Source organism: Garra rufa, chromosome 7 (genome assembly GCF_049309525.1).
Source record: "Garra rufa chromosome 7, GarRuf1.0, whole genome shotgun sequence".
NCBI classification, from domain to species: domain Eukaryota; kingdom Metazoa; phylum Chordata; class Actinopteri; order Cypriniformes; family Cyprinidae; genus Garra; species Garra rufa.
Window position 1 is genome coordinate 43,980,938 of NC_133367.1, and position 27,798 is coordinate 44,008,735.

The 27,798-nt window shown below is 37.5% G+C and overlaps 2 protein-coding genes across 3 annotated transcripts in view; both read right to left on the reverse strand.

Moving 5' to 3' along the window:
- Window positions 1-268: 268 nt before the first annotated feature.
- On the reverse strand, window positions 269-8,884 carry LOC141338649 (interferon-induced protein 44-like). 2 transcript variants are annotated; one of them, XM_073844250.1, is made up of 8 exons: window positions 8,828-8,884; window positions 4,004-4,246; window positions 3,847-3,898; window positions 3,564-3,762; window positions 3,303-3,461; window positions 1,322-1,493; window positions 736-836; window positions 269-629 (listed from the first exon to the last, which is right to left on the reverse strand). In XM_073844250.1, exons 2-8 carry the CDS (start codon window positions 4,209-4,211, stop codon window positions 462-464), a joined length of 1,059 nt encoding a protein of 352 aa, XP_073700351.1. In that variant the 5' UTR covers window positions 4,212-4,246; window positions 8,828-8,884; the 3' UTR covers window positions 269-461. The 2 variants fall into 2 exon arrangements, with proteins under 2 accessions (XP_073700351.1, XP_073700350.1); XM_073844249.1 differs by having other exon boundaries at window positions 3,847-3,901.
- A 484-nt stretch (window positions 8,885-9,368) lies between these two features.
- LOC141338641 (microtubule-associated protein 1S-like) overlaps window positions 9,369-27,798 on the reverse strand; it is a 34,711-nt gene continuing 16,281 nt past the window's right edge. The window contains exons 3-7 of the mRNA XM_073844241.1: window positions 17,950-18,032; window positions 17,180-17,320; window positions 13,889-17,066; window positions 12,321-12,535; window positions 9,369-10,836 (exon numbers count right to left, since the gene is read on the reverse strand). Of these exons, the coding sequence (XP_073700342.1) occupies window positions 10,681-10,836; window positions 12,321-12,535; window positions 13,889-17,066; window positions 17,180-17,320; window positions 17,950-18,032 (3,773 nt within the window). The 3' untranslated portion in view covers window positions 9,369-10,680. The remainder of the gene's footprint in view (window positions 10,837-12,320; window positions 12,536-13,888; window positions 17,067-17,179; window positions 17,321-17,949; window positions 18,033-27,798) is intronic.

Consider the following 27,798-nt stretch of genomic DNA (forward strand, 5'->3'; position numbering starts at 1 on the left):
AGAGTGTACTTTCAGAACTTATTTTCTTTGGCTGATGAAGGATAAAAACATACAAAGATAATAAAGCGCTCAAAAATAACGGAACATTATGGTACTACATGGGTATGGATGCTAATATTGTTCTCAAATAAGCCTTAGGTGTAAAATCTATGAATATTATAAAATACTTAAAAGTACAACTAGACAAAAATATTGTTATCATGACTATATTGTTCATATGTCATATAATACTTTTGCAGGTTTGAGTCAAGAAATAGCTAACTTTAGTAAAAACAAAGCTTTATTCAAACCTTCATGGTGATCAATAGCACAAATTAAAAAAAAAATTAAAAGCTGTTAATAAAAATACAATTAAAACCACCAGAAAAGTAAAGAAATACAAGCTTTGGCATCAACATTTCAATGGAACAAAACTGGTATGAACTCATTGTGGCCACTTCTGTAATTCACATTGTAATGCTTTAACTGCTATTGTCTTGAAAGTACAGATTGACATATTGTAAGATATGATCAACAGCTTTGAGCAGAAGAACATCTGTGTTTTCATCCAGATCCAGCTCTGAGCAATAGTTCTTCACTGGGACGATGTAGGATGTGGCCATTCCCAGTAGCTCTCCAGCCTTCACCATCTAGAGAGATCCGTAAAGACAGAATGAATCACATGATGCTTATAGACAGTAGAACATCGCAAAATGAAGCATTCAGATGTAAACACTACAATCAAGCATGACATACCGCCTGCTGAATAGCCTTGCTCCTGTAAACCATGGTAATGTCACTTCTGGTAGTATTACAAACCTGGTCCACATGGGTCAGTACTGCCACCTGGTGTACACCTGCAATTCAGAAAATTAGGTCTGATTTTTAATAGTTGCAGTTTCTTAATAATAACATTATAAAACATGGCTAAAGACTATAAGTGAAGTATCAAAGACCTGTTCCTTTACTATAGAGGAACTACACTGCCCTCCAAAAGCAAAGTGCAGTAACTACGCCAACACTGAAACTGAGAAAAAAGCCTTAACATTTTTACACCAGCTAGTCAAACATGTTGACACTCTTGTTTCTCTGAAACAGGACAAAATTGAACCAGGAGACTTTGTCACAAGACAAAATAGTTGTCACAAAGTCAATTTTAAGCCTTAATTCAATTTTGAACAAATGTGTAGTTACTGCACTTTGCCTTTGGAGGGTAGTATAAGTATAAAGATATTAGCATTCACACCAGTGGACTTTCTTTAAAAGACTTTGTGGTTATGTTCAGCCCTTTCCCATTGTGAGAACGCTTTCTTTAGAAGCTAGTTATTCAAGCACAACTCACCTAAGTTGCTGATGTGTTCTCTCAGCTGCTGGAAGGTTGCGCCAAAGCTTTTGGCGTATGAACCGACTTTCGAGCCGTCTATCACAAACACCACACAGTGCACTTTATTATTAGTGCCTGGTTTCTTTACGAAGCCCACAGTCTCTGCTGAAATTGGCTGCTCAGGACTAAACTACAATAACAAAGCAATGTTTTAACACAAGAACAGACACTTTGTCAACACTGAGTTAAGAGTTCACTAAAAAATACTTGTAATTTTGTTAGAAATAGAATGTTCAATGTTCTACAGCGAAGTAAAAACTTGCTGCTAACTATATCATGTGAAAACATTTAAAAAGATAAGACTGTATTGTTTTAAATAATATTATGTTTTAAAAAATATAAATCGCCTTAAAGTATATATAGGTATATATTTACCGAGAGAGTAAAGTTTGTAGACAAACTTTAAGGTCGGCTTGAGAAAGCCTAGTCTGAAAGTTTGAGGTAGTTGTAAAAGCTTTAAGTTTAAAAGTTTGAACATTTAAATAAATAGTTTAAGTTGCTAGGGTACTAAAGGTGGTACTCAGGCTGGTTGCTAGGGTGCTACTAACACGTTAGCATCATTAGCAAGTTACTAGCATGTTGTTAACTTGTTTTTAGCATGATTAACAAGTTACTAGCATGTTGCTATCATGATTAGCAAGTTACTAGCATGTTGTTAGCCTGTCTAACATGATTAGCATATTGTTAGCATGATAAGCATGTTACTTTCATGTTACTATCATGATTTGTATGTTACTAGCATGTTGTTATCATGATTAGCAAGTAACTAGCATGTTGCTATCATGATTAGCATGTAACTAACATGTTGCTGTCATGATTAGCAAGTTACTAACATGGTATTTGCCTGTCTAACATAATTAGCATGTTGTTAGCATGATAAGAATGTTACTGTCATGTTGCTAGCATGTTGCTATCATGATTAGCTAGTTACTAGCATGCTTTAATATGTTTCTAACATGATTAGCAAGTTACTAGCATGTTGCTAACATCTTTAGCAAGTTACCAGCATGTTGCTGTCATGATTAGCAAGTTTCTAGCATATTAGCTTGTCTAACATGATAAGCGTATTGTTAGCATGATAAGCATGCTAATCATGTTGCTAGCATGTTTCTAGCGTGATTAACAAGTTACTAGCACGTTGTTAGCATTCTTAGTAAGTTTCTAGCATGTTGCTATCATGATTAGCATGTTACTACCATGTTGCTATAATGATTAGCTAGTTACTAGCATGTTGTTAATATGTTTCTAACATGATTAACAAGTTACTAGCATGTTTCTAGCATGGTTAGCAAGTTACTAGCATGTTGTTAGCATGATTAGCTAGTTACTAGCAAATTGCTAGTCTGTTTCTAGAATGAATAGTCTGTTATTAGCATGTAACTAGCATGTTCAAACCAGCTAAAACCAGTTGATTCAGCTCAGAACAGCCTAGGCTGGTTGTCTAGTCTTAGCTGGTTTAAGCATGGCTGGTATTTTAACAGTTCTCCCAGCTTGACCAGCTACAAATTAGCCAAAATACGTTAAAACCAGCTTGGGAACTCAGCCAAAGCAGCCAATTGGCAATTTGTGCTTTCTCAGGCCAACCTAATAATATATACATTTTTGAACTGTGAAATATACTGGCACATGCATTGGCCCTTCACACCAAGGTCGATAACAATAACTATATTAGCATTTACACCACTGTGGATGGAAGACAACATGGAAGATCATGGAATAACACTCTGTTTATTATAAGAGCTCATGGCTTTTATGTCACCTGTCACTTTAAATGCTCAAACTTGACCCTCTGTTCCTGTTAAAACTTTACTTTTATGGTTATTGTCCTTGGTGTGAATGGGCCTCGATGCTATCTTATAAATCTATCTGTCAATCACACTTGTCTGTTTTTACTGTACGTTTAAATGCACTAATGTCCTATTAATCAACTTAAATGTACCTGGTGTCCCTCTGGTGCGTGTCCTTTAATGACGGACAGCGCATCGTGAAGAGTGAGTCCAGTGCTTTCTCCTTCACCTACGCCCATCACGTCACACAAGACCAGAGCCGTGGGTTCATCAGCGTCCTCTCCTGCTCCTCTAATGTTGTACGAGCGAAGCTAAGAAGCACAGAAGAAAACAGACCACTAGAAACTCCAGAAAAAGAATCCTTCCAGATTCTGTTTGATCACACTGCTTTTGCGAGTTCTAGTCATGTTTACCTTTTTCGTGAAGCTGATGGAGGACGAAGAGCCCACCATAGCTCTGTTGATGACCCGCCCAGAGAAGACAGACTGGACAGAGCTGATGAAGCTGGACTTCCCAGCACCAACTGGCCCGATCAGCAAAACTCTGGCTTCGGTAACAGCCTCACTGGCTGGTTTAAATGTCCTGACAGACTCCATCAGTTTCTCTCTCACTCTAAACACACAGAGCAAGTCAGCATTGAAGGCATTTGATACTTGGATGTTATAAAAGTCCTGTGTTAGTGGTGGGTCTGCTTACTCTTTACTCCACTCCATTTTTCTCCACTCATTTTCCAGTAAGAATGACAGATCTGCTGAAGTATAAAAACCAATTGTTATGACGTGGACAGTGGTTTATTATTCATTTATATTATTTATTAAAAGTATTTGTTGTTTATGTATAACATATATTATACCTCCAAGAGAGAACTGAGGTACTGTCACTTTTTTAGGCTTATTGCGATCAGATTTGGTGACTGCAGGTGCGGCTGAAGTAAAAGTGAGTGTTGGAGGTCCGATGGTGGATTTGGTTTCTGAAGATGTGGCTGGAGAACTTAACATGGATATTGCATCTGTGTTGGATTTGGTTTCTGAAGATGTGGTTAGACCAAAGCTGAATGCCATTCTTGATCAGAGAAGGGAATGTTTTGCAGATATTCCTAAAATCAGGGCAAATGCAAGTCAGTGCAACAGACAGCAGTACGAAATGTATGATAAGTAACTAAATATCATATAACCTCATTGAGTACAAAAAAATAAACAAAAAATCCAATGTTTTCACTGGTAAACATAAACAAATATTGATTTTGATGGCTGCAACAGACTCAATAGAAGTTGCGACAGAGGCATGTTTAATACTGTGTCACATCTCGCTTGATACAAGACTTTAGATGCTTAGCAGACTGTGTTTGTCGTTGACTGATTTTCCTTTTCATGACTGGTCATATGTTTCCAATAGGAGACAGTCATATCCACCCCTGATAGCACACCCCCCCCCCCCCCCCCAGGCTCTTCCTGAATATTCAGGACTAAATTGCATCTACATCAGTTTTCTGGCAACATTGCTGTTTTAAGACAATTGTTTTTACGGTAAGTTACAAAATTGTCTTAAAAAATTGTCTTAAGCCTTTACAAACTTGGGAAAAAAAATGGAATTAGCTTGGGGTGTTACACATAGTATACTCTTGGCCCATTCGTGTGCTGAAGGTGAGTAGCAAATATGGTAAAGTCATCAAAGCTCACACAAAGTCAATAGAGAAGAAATAGTTTGCTCTATTAGAAAGTCTAAAACTACATGAAGATTTCTAAAACATTACATGTCCCTAGAGACACAACTGGCAGCCGTATTCCTTAGATTAAAGTGTGTTGAACCAGAAAACCTTTGAGGCTGTTGAACAAAAAAGCACAGTTTCATAAAATGTTTGATCAGATCAACTGAGAAAAACTTGCAATGTACAGCCAAAGATTTGCAAGATGACCCGACGAAAGGAGGAAAAATATTTCAATACTGCGAATAAGATAAACACTAGACAAGTATGGTCTTCATGCTGAGGCATCTTGCTGAATACCACTCTTGACCAAGAAGAACAAAAAGGCTGCCTTGAACATGCCAAAATTCATTTGGATAGACCTGTGGAGTTCTGGAAGAATGTTTTATGGAGTGATGTGACCAAACTGGAACGTTTTGGATGTATGGATCAGAGGTATGTCTGGTGCAAAAAAGACCAAGCTTATATCTCCATCATCAAACATAGAGGTGGACCAGTCCTGTAATGGGGTTGTTTTACTGTAGCAGGAAGTGGAAAACATGACCATACAAAGGATATCATTGATTTATTAAAGTATCAGACCATTTTGGCAAACATTGTGAAGCCTTTTGTGCAAAGTCTGAAGCTAATAATCAATGGACTTTCCTGCAGGACAATCATCCCAAAGTATACGTTCAAATCTACTTACGCTTGGTTCAGGGATCAGTCATAGAATGTTTTTAAGTGGCCTGTTCAGTTTCCAGATTTAATTCTGATTGAAAATACATGGTTGAATTTGAAGCAAGCAGTGGCAAAGTAAAAACCAAAGATTATCAGTGATCTGAAAGCTTTTTCAGGCGAGGAATGGCCCAAGATTGCAGCAGAAAGGTGACAGAAGCATCTAAGCACTTCCAGGCAGTGTTTATTGGTGGTTTAAAAGAATAAAAGATTCTACACCAAACTTACTTTCAGGGGTTGAATAATTTTGAACATAAATGTTTAGAGCCAATTCGATTTTTTTTCATTATTCATCAACTAACGCTCTCAGAATTACTCAAATGTGTATTGATAAACTTTCTTTAATAGTTTACTGATGCCTTTGTTAAATTGTTTTCACAAAATTTTGTTCTCTGCAGCAAAATGTCTTGCAGGTCAAGGGGGTTGAATAATTTTGATTGCAACTGTACATCTCAGAGACATCTATTTGACGTCTACATTTACATCTGCAAGACGTAGTTTGTTCATCTGCAATACGTCTGCTGGACGTTTCCTATCAGATGTCAAATAGACGTCTACTAGATGTCTTTAAGATGTTTATGAATTAGAATGTATGTAAAACTGACATCTTAAAGACGTCTGCCAGACGTTTGCACACAGCAGATGCTTTCCAGATCAAGAGATCTTTAACAGACATCTTGCAGACATATGTGTGGTATCTGGGTAGCTACTATCTGGCCCAAAGAACACAATGGCATCACTGCAAAGAAGTGATGTATAGCTTTCTCCTAGAGTAACAGAGACTCAAGTTGAATTTGAGTAGTTTGCTCATCTGCAATACGTCTATTGGACGTTTCCTATCAGATGTCAAATAGACGTCTATTAGATGTCTTTAAGATGTTTATGAATTAGAATGTATGTAAAACTGACATCTTAAAGACGTCTGCCAGACGTTTATACACAGCAGATGCTTTCCAGATCAAGAGATCTTTAACAGACATCTTGCAGACATATGTGTGGTATCTGGGTAGCTACTATCTGGCCCAAAGAACACAATGGCATCACTGCAAAGAAGTGATGTATAGCTTTCTCCTAGAGTAACAGAGACTCAAGTTGAATTTGAGTAGTTTGCTCATCTGCAATATGTCTATTGGACGTTTCCTATCAGATGTCAAATAGACGTCTATTAGATGTCTTTAAGATGTTAATGTGAATCAGAATGCATGTAAAACTGACATTAACAGTTAAAGATCTTTAACTGATCTTTAACAGACATGCGTGTGCTATCTGGGGTATAACCCTGCTGAAAAAAACAAGCAAACAAACAAACTAAAAAAATCATCACGGATATTCTATTGGTTTCCACTACAAAAATCATTACAACCATTACAAACCATCAACTATTAACTATTAAAACCATTAAAAATGGTTTCCAGGAGTGCATTTTGGGACATATGCCATTAGGATTTAGTGGTTTTAACAAGCCACCAACAAAAGGTGGCAAATTACCAGAGGAAGACCACAGGTACCATTACATTTTCTATAAAACCGAAACAATTCCCAATATAACCAGTAAAACCATTCCAAGATAGCAGGCATGTCTGCAAGATGTCTGTTAAAGATATCTTGATCTGGAAAGCATCTGCTGTGTACAAACATCTGGCAGACGTCTGTAAGATGTCAGTTTCACATACATTCTAATTCATAAACATCTCAAAGACATCTAATAGACGTCTATTTGACATCTGATAGGAAACGTACAATAGAAAGATGTATTGCAGATGAGCAAACTACGTCTTGCACACAGAAAAAAAAAACCGTTGGGTTATTTGTTTAACCCAATAGATGGGTTGCACATATTGGGTCACTATGTTGGGTTATTTTCTAAAACGTTGGGTTAAATTGGTTCCCGCGGCGACGATTCAAATTTTAACGGACGACAAGTGACTGACAGACGACAGAAGAAGCTGCTGCTGCTGCATCAGTATGAGGTAAGGGTTTTGATAACTCATGCAACATTATACTTATAAAAAGAAACGTGAAATGCTAAATTGAATGTTTTTTTTGTTTTTGTTTTTTACAAAGTTATAGTTCCCATTTTTCAGCGTATTATTGTAACTACTCCGGAGAATGAGCTCGTTTGTAAATGAATAACCTAACGTTATTAGCTGTTAGCTCGCTAGCAGTAATAAAGTAAATAAAAATTACCAGAAAAACTAAACTGTTTAGAGATGCATTACAGTAACCTAAAGTTAACAATCAGTGGCGAAATGTAGCTAACTTACTGAAATCACCATCTACCATTGCTTAAGGTTTAAATTTTTGTGTTTATGAAGTTTTGTTTTTGTTTTATTGATAAAGGTCTATGTTTGTCTTATTTGTGTACTGTATGTCCACATTTGTGTATGTTTTGATATAAATGAATATGAATTGATACACATCGTAAGTAGCATGGCAAAAATACATTGTATGGGTCAAAATAATTGAGTCAAATTGTATTATGTAGAGTCACATTTGTTGGTTTTGAATTCAGTGTACAAATTGAAAATGTCAGTTGTATGTGCACATTTGTGTGCTTTGAATTATATTTTTACACATTCTTGTACACTTATTTTATGGATTTGCTGTACTTAAAACATTTACATTTCAAAACGTATTTCTTAAAAATGTTTTGTTTTGCATATTTAAATAAACAAAATGTGTATCTGAAAACAAAGCAGTATAATAATTATAATATAATATAAATAATAATTAATAATTAACCCAACTGTTGGGTCACTTTTAACTGAACTGGATTTTAACCCAATTCATTGGGTTAAAATAACCCACAGATGGGAAGGTGCTATACCAACCCATAGTTGGGTTACTCGTTGGGTTATTTTTAACCCAACATTTTTTAGTGTGCAGATGTAAATGCAGACGTCAAATAGACGTCTCCAGTATAACCAGTAAAACCATTACTAATTGTGTGTTGTTTTGCTTTGTTTGTTGTTTTTTCAGCAGATAGTTATTACGAGTTTTAATATTTTTGTGAGGAACGCAAGTAGGTCAATGCAAATCAAATGACAGCGTTTACTTTGTTGGCTTTCAGCATTAAAACTTACCTCAGTAAAGTCTTTTATGGAGTCGAGATGTGACCAGTTTGCATCACTGACTATATCGCGCTTACTAAACTTTCAAAACCGTTAAATAGTGCACTACCTGAGTTATAATTACGATTAGCGTGCTATTTTATGCGAGGAACTTTCAATGCAAATCAAATTTAAACATACTTACAACAATAAAGTGAAAGAGAGCCGAGGAAGTGAGAGTTTCAATACTGAGAAAACGAAAGTACTGTTTGTTGTGTATGTTTAACTGACCAGTAGAGGGCTGCCATTTCATAGATTATTGTTAAAGGACAAACCAATATAACTCAGCAACAATAAAATAATGACAAACATTTCATGTTAATTTAATAGTTAATTTGACAAGTCGCATATTGTTGCAGTCCAGAAGATCCCTACTGCTGTTTGTGCAAAGTGATATTTAATATGTTTCAACACAACCGTGTTGACCAATCACATTTCAGGGCGGAATTTCATTGTTTTGGTTTTGCACAACCTCTAAAATTGCACAAATATATTTTGGTCTTTGACGAATATTTCCCTTAGGCCTTCTTTGCAAAAAATGATTCTAACCAAAATAATTCATTTTTGTCGTTCGGGTACATATGGTTCCTGGAGAATTTTCATTACAGAAAGAAAAACACTGTACGTTCGTTCTTAATTTATCAATTAATTTATTGAACATTTGAAAATATTCTTACATTGTGGAATTCAGTACTGAAACATCTAAGCTTGTTAGTGACATTTAACACACTCGCTATGATATTCGTTTTGTTTTTTTTGGCTGGTTTCTCCTTGTAAGGAAAATATGTAAAAAAAAAAAAAAAAAAAAAATGAAACAGTTCTTGTACCTTTGAAAAATAACTATCGGCTCAGAAAGAAAAATAAAATAAAAGTGCAATTATAAAGGTCCAAACAAACAAAAAAGAAAATGTTTTATGGAAATGTCTCCACCTGACATCAATTAAACATTTTATTTCTCAGAAAGTATAGCAGCCATTGCTGTGACAAAGTACACATTCAGTAAAAATCAGAAAAGCTAGGTGATCAGCAAAAAGTATTCATAACTCAAATTGCGTGTCATGAATGACATGCTGCTTTAGTGTTTGTCTTTGACGGCAAGAATTATAAGGCATTCAGCTTGGTATACATATAAGACGTCTCTACCAAAGTGGGACAAAAAAAAGCAAAGAAAGACTATAATATTCTCCACTCTTAATAAATGCAAAATTAAAATGTGTCTTGGCTTTCACTACATACATTTTCATATGCTTCACAAAAATACTTCACTTTGTTACATAGTGTTCACATAAGTCGTTTGATGCACTAAAATTATTTTATCTGGCTTACACTGTGAAACCACACTTTCCACTGTACGTTTTAATCTGAAAATCTATTTGGTATAAAATACTGCACTAGTGAAGTGTTTATCTAGCCCGTATAGCTCAGTGTCTGTTCATGTATTGACAAAAGTGGTTCAGTTCTGCGAAACAAAACATATTTTAATTGCTCCCATTTTCTCTAAAAGAAAACTTACTGAAGGTCCCACTAAAAGGAAAAAACAACACTGTGCATAATTTAGTGCAGAATCTTTAGTGAAACGCTGGAATACAAACATATCAACGTGTTAACCCAAATGTTTTTCTCTATTCTGCCATAGTTTTTCAGGGGGCATCTAAACTGTGCAAAATGTATACGTAGGACAATGAAATAAGGTAAAATGTTCAGATGAAACATGACCAACATGCTTGATAATTAACAAGACGCAATGAATAAAATGACACGGACAAATGTAAAACTGCTAAAAACAGCCATAAAGAAATGGCAACATTGTCTACCCTGTTCACACACAATCCATACCATTTTAATAAGCAGCAAGTGCAGATGCAATTCCTAATGAATAGCAATAAAATCTTCATCCTGCTGCTCAAGAAAGAACATGTGAGAAAATGAGAGACGACATTTGGAAAGTGAACAGAAGTGCTCTAGTGACAGGCATGGGGTGTGATTCTTCAGGTGTCTTTAAAACTCCACTTTGCATGCTGGGAAGGTTTCGTCCTGCATGGCTACGGTGCTGTTGCTCCCAAGTACCGTGATTGCTAGATCTCTCTGGCGTTCGTGGGTCTCCTGGTACCAGCTGTGCATAGTCAGCGAATCAAATGTGGGGATCAAAGTCACCTGTGGGTGAATGGTTAAAATATTAATACCACTTTTACTTAAAACGACACAAGAAAATTCTAAATAACTGAACTCCTGTTGGGATTCAGATTTTGCTCCAAGAGACTTATTTGTAGGTTTTGGTGTGTTACATACGTCTACCAATTTTCACACATGTACGTGAAATGTAGCTTGAGGGGCACGTCTTTGAAAGTAAATAAGTGGCGCTATCAAGCCATTTTGCCACACCCACTTCTGAAACCCATATTAGACATTTTTACCCTTCTGTTTTTATGTGCAAATTTTTGTGAGTTTTCAAGCATGTTTAGCCCCTCAAAAATGCGATTTATTTTGGAGAATAATAATGCAAGTAGCTTTGAAAGGGCCCTCGGGCTCACCGCCACCCGGTGGCTTTAGGAAAACCCAAATGGTGAACAATATGCATTTAAAGTGGTAAATATAGGAGGGAAAATGTCAAAGTCTTTTATATGTGCCAATCTTCCTACTGCCAGCTGGTGGCGCTATGACTATAACTGAATACTGGCATGAAGATGTCAACCGGACAGGACTTTTATCAAATATATAAAGTTTGGTGCAGTTTGAATATGGTATGTTTAAGTTAGTGTAAAACGAGAATCATGTCCTGTTGTCAGCAGGTGGCACTATAATTATTACAGGATATTGGCCTTTAGATGTGTTCAGGATAGGACTCTTATCAAACATGTGAAGTTCGGGCAGATCGGACATTGTATGCCTACTATTTCATGGCGAAACATCGAAATTTGACAGGCCGCCATAGAAACGCTCTTTAATGAAAACTCAAAATCTTCGCAATTTAACATCACAAAGGCCTTTAGATTACGATGACCAAATTTGGTGTTGATCTGTTTAAATCTCTAGAAGGAGTTTAAATACAACACCTGAAAATGGCAAAAAAAAAAAAAAAAAAAACGGCACAAAACTTGCAAAGAAATTTTCAAATAACAGACTTCCTGTTGGGTTTCGGACTTCGTATTGGGGGACTTTTTTGTAGGTATTGGTGTGTTACGTGTGTCTACCAAATTTCGTACATGTATGTAAAACAAAGCTTGCGGGGCACTTTGTTGAAATTGGGTAAGTGGAGCTATCGAGCCATTTTGCCACACCCACTTCTGAATCTTGATGTGATTAAATCTCTAGGAGGAGTTTGTTAAAATACAACACCTGGAAATGGTAAACAGACTTCCTGTTAGGTTTCAGATTTTGCTCCAAGAGACTTTTTTGTAGATATTGGTGTGTTACAAGTGTGTACCAATTTCCTACATGTGACTATCAACTTGTGGAGAGACCGGACCTGGCGATGGTGAGGAAACGTGAACTATTCCTTTAAAACTGTACAAACAATGCTAGAGATTGTTCTTAAGGTTCTGCGTTGGGCATGTACTATTGCTTTGTTTTACTGCTCTAAAGCACCTTGAGCTTGGGGGAGGTGATATATAAATAAAACAATATATAAATCTATTCACCTGCACATCTGGCCAGGATGCTTTGCCCTCTAAAAGAGAGTCGAGAATAGATCTCATAACTCTTTCCTTGTGAGGCTCATCTCCACTAATTATATAGCAGGACGAACGGAGGCGCCGGAAAAACTCCACATCGACAGTGGAAGCTGCTGAGCCAGAGGGCAAATATGCCAAGTCCAAACAGATGGGTACTGAACTTGAATTTGCGCCAACAGAACCTGCAAAGAGAAGCAATAACATTATGCACATTTGGACTTCAAAGCACATTTATTCCCTCCCTTTATGCTCCATATTTATTCCATTCATCCATTCCAATATAAATCGAAAGCTTGGGGCCTTAGTTTTTTTTAAAAAACACTTTATAAAATGTAATGCTGCTATTCATCTGGAGCTGGTTGTGATTCAAGTTTTAGAATTTTTATTAAAGATGGTCACTGAACACCATTGAACAAACAGAATATATTCCCAGAGTTCAGGTCACTGGTTTGCACTGACCACTAACAACTAATGGTTGTAGTAGTAGCGTTTTTGAGGGCATGAACGTAAGGGCCTTATTCTGGCTGTTAGTCCAAATCCAATTTTTGTGCATATCTGATTGGAATCCGATCATATTTAGCAAGTGTGAATGGCAAAAACATTACATCAAATATGATTTTTACAAATCTGTTTCAAGCTACATTCATAACGTGGTTTAAATATCTATTGAAATCTAACCTCTGATCAGGTTTTGCATAGATTTTGCATGTCACTTTCTTATGCAATGTAAAATGTAAAAACATCAGGCATTGTTTGCAGAAAGTAAGCAGAATCTCTTTGCAAAAAAACAAGGTTGTGCTGTTTCAAAGTGCAAAAATTACAAATACTGCCCGCTATACACCTCTTTAAATAAAACTGCGCATTCAAGCTTCCCATGTTTCTCCTGCTGCCTCAAGACACAATCCAGCACAACGAAGGCATTTTGTCATATTGTAAGAAAGCATCTTGTCTGTTTGCTGGTCGTTTTTTAGCATAGGTGATATTTCGTTAAATGAAAAAGTGTCAAGAGACAAATCAAATCTGAACAGTTGCAATTAACAAGTGAGAACAGTCTGTCATTTAGATCAGAATCCAAGTGGATACACAAATAATCGGATTTGGACTGACAGTGTGAACACAGCTTTAGAGCAGGGGTCTCTCCAAACTATGCCATGGAAGGGTGGTGTCCTGAAAAGTTTAGCTCCAACTTGCCTCGACACACCTGCTTGGAAGTTTCTAGCATGCCTAGCAAGACCTTGATTAGCTGATTCAGGTATGTTTAATTAGCGTTGGCGCTAAACTCTGCAGGACACCGGCCCTCCAGGAACATGTTTGGAGAACCCTGCTTTGGAGACGCAAACCTATTAGAGAATCCAAAGTTTACAATTAGCATGCTAAAATCCTCTGAGATATATTTTACCTTTAAATTCAACCACTCTGATTCATCTTCACTAAAAAAAAAAAAAAAACGTTCTAATTGACCAGGCGAATATCCGGACCAATCCCCCACAAATGCACAATTCATATATTTCTGGAAAAAAACAATAAGCACTTACTGGATGAGGACTTTGAAGGCACTGGTCTAGATCCACTGACAGCATTGCGGGATGCAGGTCTGGTGTCAAGACTGGATGTTAACCGAATAGTTCCACTAGCAGACACCTGAGTACCAGTCTTTGTCCTGCCACTTTGTGTTACAATGTTTGCAGATGCAGTCTTTGTGGACACAGGTGCTGTTTTTTTGGTCTTCGATGTTACATTCTTAGAAGATTTACTCTGACCATCAGCCTCTGGGTCAGCCATGCAGGCACCAGGCTGGGGTGGCAGTGGTGGTAAATCCTTCATTGGGGCAGGTGGAGGGTCTTCAGAGACATGCTGGGAATTGTGGTGTGCTGAATGACTGCTAGGATGGCTGTGAGGATGGTGTGGTGGAAAGATGTCACTAGGGTCCTCATCAGAGTCCAAGTCCTCAGTAATAGATGGACACTCTTCAGTGGCTGGTGGCACATCAGAATCAGAAACGGAGATGAGAGAGACAGTGACAGAGGATGTCGTCTCCTGACCTTCCATAGACTGATGATCGTTACTACTGCACTCTGGATCCAGAGAAAGGTCAGAACTTGAGGCAGCAACCTCAGTAGAGAGTCCTTGTTGGTTCTCCGGAGATTTGTGATGCTTAAATTCACAAGGTGAAACCAGACATAGATCGACATCATGTGGAAGGATGTCAATCTGTGGTCCGAAGAGGTGATTCTCTGAATCATCATATCCGTGGTGACTATTATGAGATGATCTTAAAGGTAAAGACATATCTGTTTTTGGGTCACGGTCCACTAAATGTCCATTAGTGTATGGCAAGCTCTCTTCCTGTGAATGACAAACAGGCACTTGTTCAAAGGAAACCGATAAAGAATAGTCTACTTCAGTGGAGTGTGGGGAGCCAACCTCCGCAGGAAGGGATGTGATGCTGGGAGAGGCATCAGGTAGAGTATCTTTAAGAGAAGTTGAGGAGAGAAAGCTTGATTGTCTATCTTGTGATGATATGGAGCTGTTTTCTATATTGCTTCTTGAACAACCTGCCATCGAGTTCTTGCAGACTTGCTGACTGTTCCTGAGACCTACCTTGCAATCCTCACCAGAGACCTGAGAAGAACTGTCAGGAGATTGTGGGTAATGTCCTGAACTGTTCCTCCCAGAGTCTGTGGGGGAAACTAACTCAAGGGTTTTTTCATCCGAGCTTGTACAGTCTTTGAGGCATCCATCAAGCTCTGTTGGCGTGATATCAAAATTAACACTTTTCTCACTCTTTGCAAGTGGAGAGGGAAGTCCCATATCATTGTTCGAGCCAGGGGCCCCATCCATACTCCGAAACTTCTCTGGACTTTCATCAGTACCTGCTGTAGAGCCATTCACCTGCTTGTCATTGTTTTCAGAATTACAATCAGTTCTTGAGCTCACATGGTTGCCTTCAACATCCTCCAATGGCTCATGTTTATTCTCAATTCCCAACTTTTCAAGTTGGGCAGTAATGTCCTCAGGTGTTTTTGACTGGTCTGCATTTGAGGGTTTCAGATTGTCAGATTCCTTTTTGTCTAACTTTGGCTTCCCTTTGGCCAATGAATCCTTTTTAGGGACCATGAAGTCTTTCTTAAGTGAGCTATTCTTGCCAATTGGCTTTCTAGACTCTACATTTCCTGACAAATTCCCAGTGGCTTTCTTAATGTCCTTACCAACGGTTTTGGTAGTTTTTTTGTCTTCTGGTTTGACCTCTTTCTTAATCTCCTTTTTCAAATCAGGTTTAATATCTTTCTTGGGCTTTGCACCAAGATCTTTTTTCACAGGCTCTTTCTTTTTCTCTACATTCTCATCTTTTTTTGCAATACTTGTCGGTGGCCTTTCCTCTTTCTTCCTAACTTCCTTTTTCTCATCTTTAGCAGGTTCTTTCTTAGGCACTTGCTTTTCAGGCTTAGAAGTTCTTTGTTTTACATCATCTTTTGGCTTTGCTTTTTCCTCACCCTCTTTGCCTTCTTTTGGAACAGTCTCAGTAGTGGGTTTAGTTTTTGTTTTAGTGTCTAGCTTTTTCAAATCTACTTTGCTTACCTTGTCTTTGAGTAAGGCACTACCAGGTCGAGTTTCTTTGGAAATACTCTTAAGGCTTTCCTTGCTCCCAGCACGCTTTGGTTGTTTGTCCAATTTTGATGCCTCAAGGTCCTTCAAACTAACTACAGGGTGTTTGAGGAACTCTAGATGCTTTAGTCTCTCTAAACCTTCAAAGATCTTGGATTCTGGAGTGCTCCCAGGAAACAGAACACGAATGATCTTTTCTCGAGGATTAGCTGGATGCCATACCAACAGCGCACATATGGACACCAAACACTCTAGAGGGATTTCTGAGGCTTTTGTATTCGGAGTGCTACCAGGCCAAGTTTGCAAGAAAGCCTCTAGTTCTTTGCTACCTTTGACTGGATTGAGTACATAAAGGTCTAGTCGACCTACACCCATCTTCTGGAAAAGAATTACTGGCTCAATGACTGGCCCTGCAGAGCGACTGAGCTGTTCTGGAAAAATTGACAATCTTTCTAAATGTTGTAATGTTAGGGAACCCTGATCGCAACTTCGAAGGACCCTGGAGTCACTCTGTAATGTTTTGAGTCTTTCTGATGCATTGAAAAATACTACCCCTATTTCTGGCGAAATCAGATTCCTCTGCCAGTCTTCGTTGCTCTGCGATCCAGCGGACTCCTCCTCTTCTTGTTCCGCTGCTTTTCTGTTAAGTAGGCTGTTTATACCAGGTAAATTATCCACACCAACATGGGTGAGCAATACTGAGTCAACTCGGTCTAGATGTCTCACCAGTTTCCAAAAACAGGATCGAGAATCAGACCCCCCATTGACTAAGACGTTGAAACCATTTACAGCAAAGAAGGCAGAGTCACCTCTTCCTCCAGGAAACACATAGCAGCAAGGACGGGACAGTTTTAGGAAGCCAACTGTACTGGGTGGCTGAAGCAAATCAAAAGGCGACTGAGGTTCAAGAGACTCTGACAGATACTCTGTGAACTCTTGAAGGCCCTCCATCTCTGGAAGCACTAACGGAGGATTGGTTTTAATTTCTATATAATCTTGCAAATTATGCTTTTCTAACTGAGAATTTTTCCACATCCCAGATTCGGGACAGCTCAAAGTTAGGCTGGCTTTCTGAGTAGGATCTGCAGAGCTCAGAAGATCTCCAATCTGTTTTGAGGGTAAAAAATCTATTAGAAAACAGTATAATTAAAGTTAATTTACATGTAAATGGTTTGAAACATTTAAAAAGTAGCCACTTGTTTGACAAATAGTTGACTGACCTCTTCATCTGTAAATATCTGGATAAAGTCGTTTAGTGAAAAAGACCCTATTTGTAACACAAGGTCTCCAGACTCTTCAACACACTGCCCAGCAAGAATTAGCAGCTTGTGAAGAGACGTATCAGAAATGAGTCGACGAACCTATGAAAATAAAGACAAGCATTAACATGTGCAATGACTGTTACACTTAAAAGGTAAACTTTCAAAATTTTAAGAGGGATTAAAAGAGGACACTTGGCTGCTTCCCTGGATAGCAAATAAATACCAAGAGCAAATATAACCGAACAAGGTACTTCAAGGAATGTGTCAACACGGTCTAACGCTGAGTAAATACCAGTCAAATAGCTTTCATACATTTATTAGAGAAGAACTGCAGTGGACAGAGAACAGTGAAGGAACTGAGGGTGCATGTGTGTAATACTACTAGTAATAGCAAAACCAATATTTATCAGTTCAAACATAAGGAAATCAAGGTAAGTCTACAGCATAAAACCAAATGTTAATCTGACCTTGATTTAGGCTTGGGCACAACACAGGAAGAGCTAGAAATACAAAGTTTAAAACAAAGTCTAGAATCATGCAAGCTGCAATTATGACAGGACCTTAATGACATCTTATTTGAGAAATTGAATAGCCCAATAAAAAGATAAAAGTTGCTTAAATTTGTATCGTCAGCCATACTTAAATTAAAGCTACAAACAAGTTATACTAAGTGCATGTGTGTTGATATTAGTGTATTGCAAACTACACAAAAGCACTTTGACACTCACCTCTGAACAAACCAAATCATGAGATGGGTTGACTATCACTTGGGTCTCAAGCACATCCCCGCTGTGCTGCAGGGTCTTCTGGCCTGTGGATGTAGACAAAGTGTGTGGTCTTTTAAAAAGTTTGTGTGTGACCATAAACAGTGGGAAATTAGTTTATATTCTAGTACTTAGTAACAGGTGCAAAACACTACAAATAAAACAAATGTTTTAAGTTGCAATCCTAGAAATGCAACATATACTGTACATAGCAAGGACAGAGTTTGTGGTCACAATGATACTTGCTAGGAAGCCATGAGGCTTTTACTGGGTTATAGAATAGCATACTGTAGCACCTCGAGTTGAAATGCCCAATCAGAAAATTATTCACCAAGACAACGGTGCAAAGACTGCCACATCAGCAGCATATATGAATCGCAGCTTGCTGCATCACATGGGTTTATTGCTGTAGTCATAAGGTTTTATTCTTCTTCCTCAAACTTTTATTGTTCATGACAACAATATGATTTTGGTGCAGTGGATTAGGAAGTACAGGATGTTGAAGAGGTCACAAAATGGATGTTTAAGACCGGCTGCATGACATGTTCCTGTCCTTTCCACAAACAATGAGCAAATGTGAGCTGATGGTAATTCTAGCATCTACTTTGCAGCATGACTAGTTGAAAACACATGGTAGGAAGCATCTCTTTCCTTCCTGTATGCAGGCGTAGTGCTATGACAACATCTTTGCAGTCTCTAGTTAGTCACAGAGAAGTTGAGAAACAATATCTATGGCTACAGGCTAACATGAGAGCGAAATTGTAGATTACGTTTTAGTTTTGTAGTCACACCAGATGACCTTCCAACTAAATTTAGACACAACAGCTGATCATTTTAAATATATTATATTGGTTACACTTATTTTCGGGACCAATTCTCACTATTGGCTTATAAACTCCTCCAAAATTCCATGCTTATTTTTTTTCTCTAAAATTTAATTTTAATTTTTTTTACCCCAATTTTCAATTTCTTATTTTCTGTGTTAAATTTTCTGGATTATATTTTAATGGTTTGCAAATTTAATTTTAGTGAACCAAAATCCATGTCCAATCAATGAATTTATTTTTAAAGATTTATTTCAAATTCATTATCAAAAACAGTGGCAATCAAATGAAAAGTGAATCAAATGGCATGAATTATTAAAAATAAATAAATAGTGCTCTATTATTATTATAATTTTTGTTTTGTTCATGATTTAATACACATTTATTATTGAAAACGGCAGTGAAAATTAATAAAAAACATGAACAATTTAGGTAATCTTTTAAAATGTAACCAGCTGAAATATTAACAATTTCATTATTAAACAAAATGCTGGAAAACCGAGTTTTACTGTTAAAATTAAAACATGGAAGAAAAATGGCATTCCTTAAAATAAACTAAAATTATAATAATTGATATAATACCAGTATTATTCTTTGAATAGTATTTCAAAAAACTGTACAGTAGTAACACATGTCATAATTTCTTCAAGTTAAACCTAACTTTTATTTTGATGCGTTATCAAAAAGAACATACAAAAAAACAGTTTTAAATCAAATTAGGGCTGGACAATTAATCGAAAAGTAATCAAAACAGAAATTCAGCACTTTTAACAGTTGTTAAGTTTAAGTATGGATTGGATTAAGGCATCTAAAATATGATTTAATATGTGCTTTATGAATGCTAATAAGCTACTAGTTAACAGTGAGAATTGGTCCCTAAACTAAAGTGTTACCATTCGTTTCAATATTAAAACATACACCTCCTATTTTTAAAACATCCCCTCTATGGATCCTTCTAGCCTCATTCAAAGTTTGAATTTGAGAAACTTCTCAATTTCAAAGTTATTTAGCACCACTGGTGCACAGCTCCAAAACAAATCCATAATTCAGCTAGAAATCGATGCGATGAAAACAGCATCTGCAGAAATCGAGTCGCAGCACTGTTGTTGTGCACCACCATAATAAAACTTTCCTTAACCGCCTTCGCCATGCCTCAGATCTTATCAAACAGTAATTATGTGAGCGGAGCCCTTCCCCTGCCACGCATTACAAACAACTGCAACACACACCATCACATCTGGAACTGAACACGGCTCCTCAGAACAGAAATAGAATAGCAGCATATGTGCAACTCATGTTGTGGAAGGGACACTTCCAGACATATTGGAGGCTCTTGTACAAACACGCACCCAGCTGGTCCTGTTCTGTGTCGTTTGTGTAAATAGGGGTGAGGGGTTTAATCTGATCTATCTGCTGCGTTCAGGACATTCTGCTGGGACCAGCTGCTCTGACAAACAGATCGTAGCCTTGTCTGTGAAGAGCTGGAAAGTTCAGCTGAAACCGTACCTTGACAGTATTTCAACTATGCTGCCCTACCAAGGCAAAGTGCAGTAACTACGCCAACACTGAAACTGAGAAAAATGCCTTTAAAGTTTTTACACGATATATGGTATTAGTTTGGATTTTGTTGTTACTGCCATGTTGACACACACGTTTCTCTGAAACGGGACAAAATTGAACCAGGAGACTTTAGCACAAGACAAAAACGTTGTCGCAAACCCATTTTAAGCCTTAACTCAATTTTGACCAAGTGTAGTTACTGCGCTTTGCCTTTGGAGGGCAGTATGTAGCTAGCAACACTATGAACTACTAACAAAAAGGAGCTTGCTACACTATACCTATATTAATAGGGACTAGAGCTGCCACTATCGATTATTTTGGTAATCGAGTAATCTGCCAATTGAGTGTGTGCGACGAACAACCGTATAAGTCCAAAAAAACAAAAAATGAGATAACCACGTGGCATTAATTGTATGTGTGAAATTTGTATACAGAAACAGTTTGGGGATATTTTCGCGCGACCAAGAGCCCGCATTTTAAACGTTAAAATAGCATCACGCGAAAAAACCGTCTATGTCCACAAAGAAGAATGGAGATGCCGCTTGCTGTCATGTCCGCTTCGGACATTAAAAGGCAAACCTCGGCAAAAAAAAAAGAGAGCCGACATGACCAAATGGAAGGACAGAGTAAGGAAGGCTTTGAGGGATACTGGAAAACCATATTTGACTCGAAGAGGAGAACAAAAACCAGGGAAAAATCCACCGAACATGTGATGTGATCTCTCTCTCTCTCTCTCTCTCTGAACGTGCTGAGGAGCGCTAAACACCGCATAAACAGTTAACCTATCAAAATAAACCACATACCATATATAATAAAGCTGTATTCATTCACATTTCCCGCCAGTCCTGTGTAAAGTACGGCAAGCAGAGTTTATTTGTTTATATATTTATTTATATTGTGAGATGGCGGAGCGCGAGAACAGTTTGAAGTTGTATATACACAGGTGCGCTGCGCCAGCTTTTCTAAAAAAACGACAAGGTGCACTATTGGAGCTATCTAAACATACATTGTATAACATTTAGCTATGATGTATGTCTGCATTGTATTTATTTATTTATTAATTTATATATTGTTTTTTGTTAATAATTCATTGTTATTGTCTGTACTGTAAGAGGGTCTATGTATTGTACATTGTTCATACTGTATTTTCTGTTTTTAAATAATAATAACAATAAGCTTGAAATAAATGCTTAATATTAACCTGAAGTTTCTGTTACTGTATTAAAACTAAGATAAAGGAATCAGATCTTTAGTGGTTTAAAGTGATATAATGAACTGGAGTTATACTGTTATTCCACACTAACTGGACATATACCGTTCTTCCACATTTCAGAAATATAAATCACAATAACTTTTGATTTTTAATACTGACACTGAAAAATGTTATCTCCTTAGAATTGAGAAGCTTTTGTTGTCTATTTTCAAGTAAAATAAAAATATATAATATAATGTTCACAATCCAAATGAAAAAAATCGTATTACTCAAAATGTAAAAATATGGACTTGTATGGTTCTTCGTCTCAAGGCCTCAATTATTCTGACGATTAATCCAGTAATCGGATGATTATATATATATTTTTTTATAATAAAGTAAATCTAAGTTAACAATAGCCTTTACATATATAGTACATGTATAATAGCAATGAGGCAATAATAATTAGCTCAAATAAAGTATTAAAAGCAAGTAGTCGTATGGTTTTATTGAACAAAACGGTTCAAATACATAATGTATTATAAACAGTAAAGCTAATGTACATTATGCATTATAACAAATGCCTGCAGAGGGCGCCAACGGCCTGACGATTGTTTTTTTAAACTTTATTATTTGTTTAATCCTTGTTTAATATTGACTCAACAAACATTTAATTCAAACGTCCACTTAATATTTCATATTTGGCCATTTCTTTACGACAGAAACGCTGCAGGCACTGTAATATGTTGAATATGTGAAAATCAAAACGTGTAAACTCAGGGCGAGGGTTTAAAATTTTATTTTGAAATCGCGATGAGCAGTTAGCATATAGAGATGTACTGATGTATTCTCCTGTGTTTGCGTAGGGTTATAAATTATATACCTGATTTGAATGTGAAATTAGGCTTTTATGGAGGAGCGAAATCGCACCACTGGAAAGGGGGAGGAATGGGGCGCAAAAATCGTTTCATCTCGATTACTGCATTTTCATGATCGTTTGAAGCAGAAATTGAAACCGAATTTCGATTAATTGCACAGCCCTACGAAAATCTATTGACATTTTCTTTAAAGAATAAAAACGAGACCAAAATGTTAGGGAGGGATAATCTGGGAAGAGATTCTTTCAGAACAAATCTGCTCACTATATCCAAAATGTACACAACCGCTATCATCTGTCAAACCGAACACTGCATTAACTCATAATGAGGGACGAAAAGACTCATTGATGCGGTGCTACACACAGTTTTATCATTCGAAAGTGTTTGATTATACATTAGAACAGCACACAGACAGCACTGTGGATATAAATCAGTTTCCAGGAAGAGGAAGGAGAAAACGCTTGACAGAGATCAGAGAGATCAGAGCGGTCTGCCCCTGACATTCCTCAACAGCTGCTCAAAGATTAGTCAGGATTAGTCAGCATGTGTGCCTGGAAATGACCGGCCCGCTATACCTGCCACATTCAGCCGGAACTGAGCCTACATCCAAACTGCCGGTGTGAACAGACAGAAAGACAGACAGGGTTGATGACAGGAACAGGCTGGAGGACAGTGGCCAGTGATGAACTACAGACTAGACACGGGTTGTAGTGGGTGTAAGCCCTTTGAAATTCCCCCCCAAATATTATAATTAAAATTGGCTTGAGAAAAAAGAAGAAGTTGGCTTGGGAAAGACAACTTACTGAAACGCTATTTAAACTTATTCTTCTTTTCCTAGAAACATGCTAGCAACTTGCTAATCATGCTAGAAACATACTAGCAACTTGCTAATCATGTTAGAAACATGCTAGCAACATCCTAGTCATGCTAGCAGCTTGATAATCATGCTAGAAACAGACTAGCAACTTACTAATTCAGCTAGCAACATGCTAACAACGTACTAATCATGCTAACATCATGCTAAAACATGCTAGTAACACGTTAATCATGTTAGAAATGTGTTAACAACTTGATAATCATGCTAGAAACATACTAGCAACTTGGTAATCATGCTAGCAACATGCTAGCAACAAACCAACCAACTTGGTAATCATGTTAGACATTTTTATCTAGTTATTCATTTATTTTTTGCCATTTTAAATTTTCTGGATTATGATTTAATGGTTTAGAATAACATTTTAGTACACCAAAACATGCTTTATCAATTAATTCCATAAAACTATCAATTAAATAATTAACGTATTATTGTAAATAATTACAATTAGAGATGCACCGACTGCAATTTTCTTGGCCGATTCCGATTCCAATTTTTCAGTAAGTGTGACCTGCCGATTCCGATTTTTGCCGATTCCGATTTTTGCCGATTCCGATTTTTTTTTTTTAAGAACTGTAAATGAAAGCATAGGCCTATACAGAAATATTTTCTTTAATTAAATTTATTTTATAATAAAATAAATTATTAAACATTACAGGAAGTGCTTTGTGCCTTCGAAAAAGGTATAAAATTAGTTCCTGTAACTAACATAGTATAGTTATACTAGCAAAAATCTTTTCCTCAATGTATTTTTATTTTTTTTATAATAAAAGAAATGTATAAACATTACAGCATCTTCTCATATTAAAATAATTTTAACAAAATAAAATGCTCTGAGCCTTGAAAACATTAGAAATAAAATATAAGTAACAAAGCAGGCTTACAAAAATCTACTTTTCTTCAATTAATTTTATATGGAATTTCTTTTTTAAACATTAATTACAGGATCATCTCACAACAATAACTTTAATAACAAAACGTGCACTGTGTCTTCAAACAGGTAGAAATAACAATGCCAGTACTAAATGCTATTACTTGAGAAGAGAAGCATTTCTGCCTTGTCACCAGTTAATCCAGCGTTACTACACTTCGTAACATTCATTCACATATTTGCGCTACACCACCGCATACAGCATCTTCATACACAGATGAAACTTACTAGAGAAGTGTAACATAAATGCATCTGTAAATAAATACAAATTAAATTCACGTCGTGCACGCTTTAATTACCTTCAAATGGAACATATGCTGGCTTCGAGCTATTAGTGTGTTCAGACGCTGTATGCGGAGGCGCAGTGCAAATATCTGAATGAATGAAAGTGTAGTAAACGTCAACGGATATCCCCTGCTATGGGAGTAGGGAGAAGTGAACACTGAGCAGGGACCATGTCAATCGGAACACAGTTCATTCGCGGAGCTTACTTCTATTTTTTTTAATGATTTTTTTATTTCAATTCATTATCAAAAACAGTGGTAATCAAATGAAGGCTTAAAACACGTATATAATGATATGTTATATATATTTATACTACAGGGCCATTGAATGCTTGAATCTGATTGGCTGACGAACGTTCTAGAGGTGTGCATTATATTCAGGGAAACGCACGGCGAACGTAGTTCCAGGCAGCTTTAGACCGCAGTGCATGTCTATATCACTTCGCCATACGATTTCAGTTATTTCAAAGGTCCTTACAGCCCAAAACAGCAAAATAACTAAAACCCACAATGACACTGGCCAAACTAATAAATACAGTAAACATCAGGATAAAAACGACAGATTATTTCCATGTTTTTTTCCACAATACATTACATTTTATTATGTACGGAAAGCACAAACTCTATTTCTCTCGCCCTCTCTCACTCACCTCACAGACGCACACACATAACGTTACAGTTTGCACTCGCGTTAGCATTCGCGCTAATGTTGTTAGCGCTGCTCTGACGATTAACAACTTAAAAACGACATGACAGCTCTCACACGCGAGGTAACAACGGCGTGGTCTTGAAGAAAATGAACTTAAAGTTTAACTGTTAGTAGAGACGATGCTGCCAGTCACCCTTGAGAGACACAGACGTGAGAGAGGTAAAGTCATACACTTAGTTTCTCTCCCTCACTCTTGCCGTCTGTCTGCTTGTCTGTCGGTCTGTCTAAGCTTCATTATTAACGGCATTATTTTGCTATTAACAGCCCAAGCGTCGTTACTAGGTCTAAAATGACGTTTTGGAACTAGCAACGAAGCTGTTGAATGAGCTGCGTAAGAAATTAATCCTACTCACAATAGCGTTTTAAAGGATAAAAACGGGACGAATGTCTTGAAATATATAATTTGATCGATGTCTTGAGGTGTGGTAACTGTAGTATAAGCGGAATAATTGACTTCGGGCCGTAGAATTCTACGAAATCACATGGTCCTAAGTATTCAGACCCTTTGCTCAGTATTTAGTAGAAGCACCCTTTTGATCTAATACAGCCATGAGTCTTTTTGGAAAAGATGCATCAAGTTTTTCACACCTGGATTTGGGGATCGTCTGCCATTCCTCCTTGCAGATCCTCTCCAGTTCTGTTAGGTTGGATGGTAAACGTTGGTGGACAGCCATTTTTAGGTCTCTCCAGAGATGCTCAATTGGGTTTAAGTCAGGGCTCTGGCTGGGCCATTCAAGAACAGTCACGGAGTTGTTGTGAAGCCACTCCTTTCTTCTTTTAGCTGTTGTGCTTAGGGTCATTGTCTTGTTGGAAGGTAAACCTTCGGCCCAGTCTGAGGTCCTGAGCACTCTGGAGAAGGTTTTCGTCCAGGATATCCCTGTACTTGGCCGCATTCATCTTTGCCTGGTTGACTTTCTACAACTTTCTCCCATCTCCCGACTGCATCTCTGGAGCTCAGCCACAGTGATCTTTGGGTTCTTCTTTACCTCTCACCAAGGCTCTTCTCCTCCGATAGCTCAGTTTGGCCAGACAGCCAGCTCCAGGAAGGGTTCTGGTCGTCCCAAACGTCTGCCATTTAAGGATTATGGAGGCCACTGTGCTCTTAGGAACCTTAAGTGCAGTAGAAATATTTTTGTAACCTTGGCCAGATCTGTGCCTTGCCACAATTCTGTCTCTGAGCTCTTCAGGCAGTTCCTTTGACCTCATGATTCTCATTTGCTCTGACATGCACTGTGAGCTGTAAGGTCTTATATAGACAGGTGTGTGGCCTTCCTAATCAGGTCCAATCAGTATAATCAAACACAGCTGGACTCAAATGAAGGTGTAGAACCATCTCAAGGATGATCAGAAGAAATGAACAGAACCTGAGTTAAATATATGAGTGTCACAGTAAAGGGTCTGAATACTTAGGACCATGTGATATTTCAGTTTTTCTTCTTTAATAAATCTGCAAAAATGTCAACAATTCTGTGTTTTTCTGTCAATATGGGGAGCTGTGTGTACATTAATGAGGAAAAAATGAAATTAAATGATTTCAGCAAATGGCTGCAATAAATAAAAAGTGAAACATTTAAGGGGGTCTGAATACTTTCCGTACCCATTGTGTATATGTATGTGTGTGTGTGTGTGTGTGTGTGTGTGTGTGTGTGTGTGTATATATGTGTCCTTTTTGCGCGAAATAAGAGGTGTGTGTAGACATAGAGACAGTAAAAGTGGAGTGCTGCAGGTTACGTCACGTGTAGAAATGGCAAGTGGGAGAGATAAGGAAGGCTGCACGGAGTTGGAGGATGCGCCAGCTATGATACGCTGTTCATCCAACTTGGCTGTGCTTTCAATTTTATTAAAGGAAAGGATGAAGCTGATTGGTTGGTTCATGTCTCACAGTCTGCGGTGAGCTTGCGGAATTTTGAAAAGTTGAGATGTTTTTATCTCGATGCGGCGCGGACGCGCCTGGACGCGTCGCTTCCATTACGAGCGCGCATACCGCGCGTCTACATTTGAAATAACAAACTTGAGTGCGCAAAAGACGCTTCATGTGAACGGCCCCTTAGCCAGGTCAGTTGTGTGGGAACATTTTGGATTTCATGTTACCTATGATGAAGACGGGAATAAAAGAATAGATCGAACTGAGACTGTGTGCAAGCATTGTGGAAAATGCATATAATATGCTAATGGCAACAATTCTAATCTGAGAAGACATCACGCCAGTGTGTTGGTAGACATGCAAGTTAATTCTTCAGTTCAATCTTTATGTGCTAAAAAGGCACATAAATTCCTGTGGAGATACACATTGTCCTGTTTTTGCCAAATAAATGAAAAGCATGTCATCAATGTCTTTTCTCTTGCTGTATCAAATCTCCCCTAGCTTTCCTCAGAGATGGTCTCAATAATGTGCTTAAAGTCAAGTCCAATTCCGTTTGTGCATGATTACATGATATAACTTTTTTTTTAATAATGTATCCTAAATTGTGGATAATCAAGCTACATTTCATATGCCAAAGTAAACTTCTGGAGTGTTAAAGATTAAAATTAAAAAAATAAAAACAAGAACCATACAGAAC

What these genes read in the sequence shown, in the direction of transcription:
- LOC141338649 (XM_073844249.1), bottom strand. Translation starts at nt 4,211, where the DNA reads ATGGCATTCAGCTTTGGTCTAACCACATCTTCAGAAACCAAATCCAAC. An exon ending in AAAATGGAGTGGAGTAAAGA is followed by an intron (nt 3,763 to 3,846) that starts GTAAGCAGACCC and finishes CTGTGTGTTTAG; the next exon opens with AGTGAGAGAGAAACTGATGG. An exon ending in GCAAGGCTATTCAGCAGGCG is followed by an intron (nt 630 to 735) that starts GTATGTCATGCT and finishes GGATCTCTCTAG; the next exon opens with ATGGTGAAGGCTGGAGAGCT.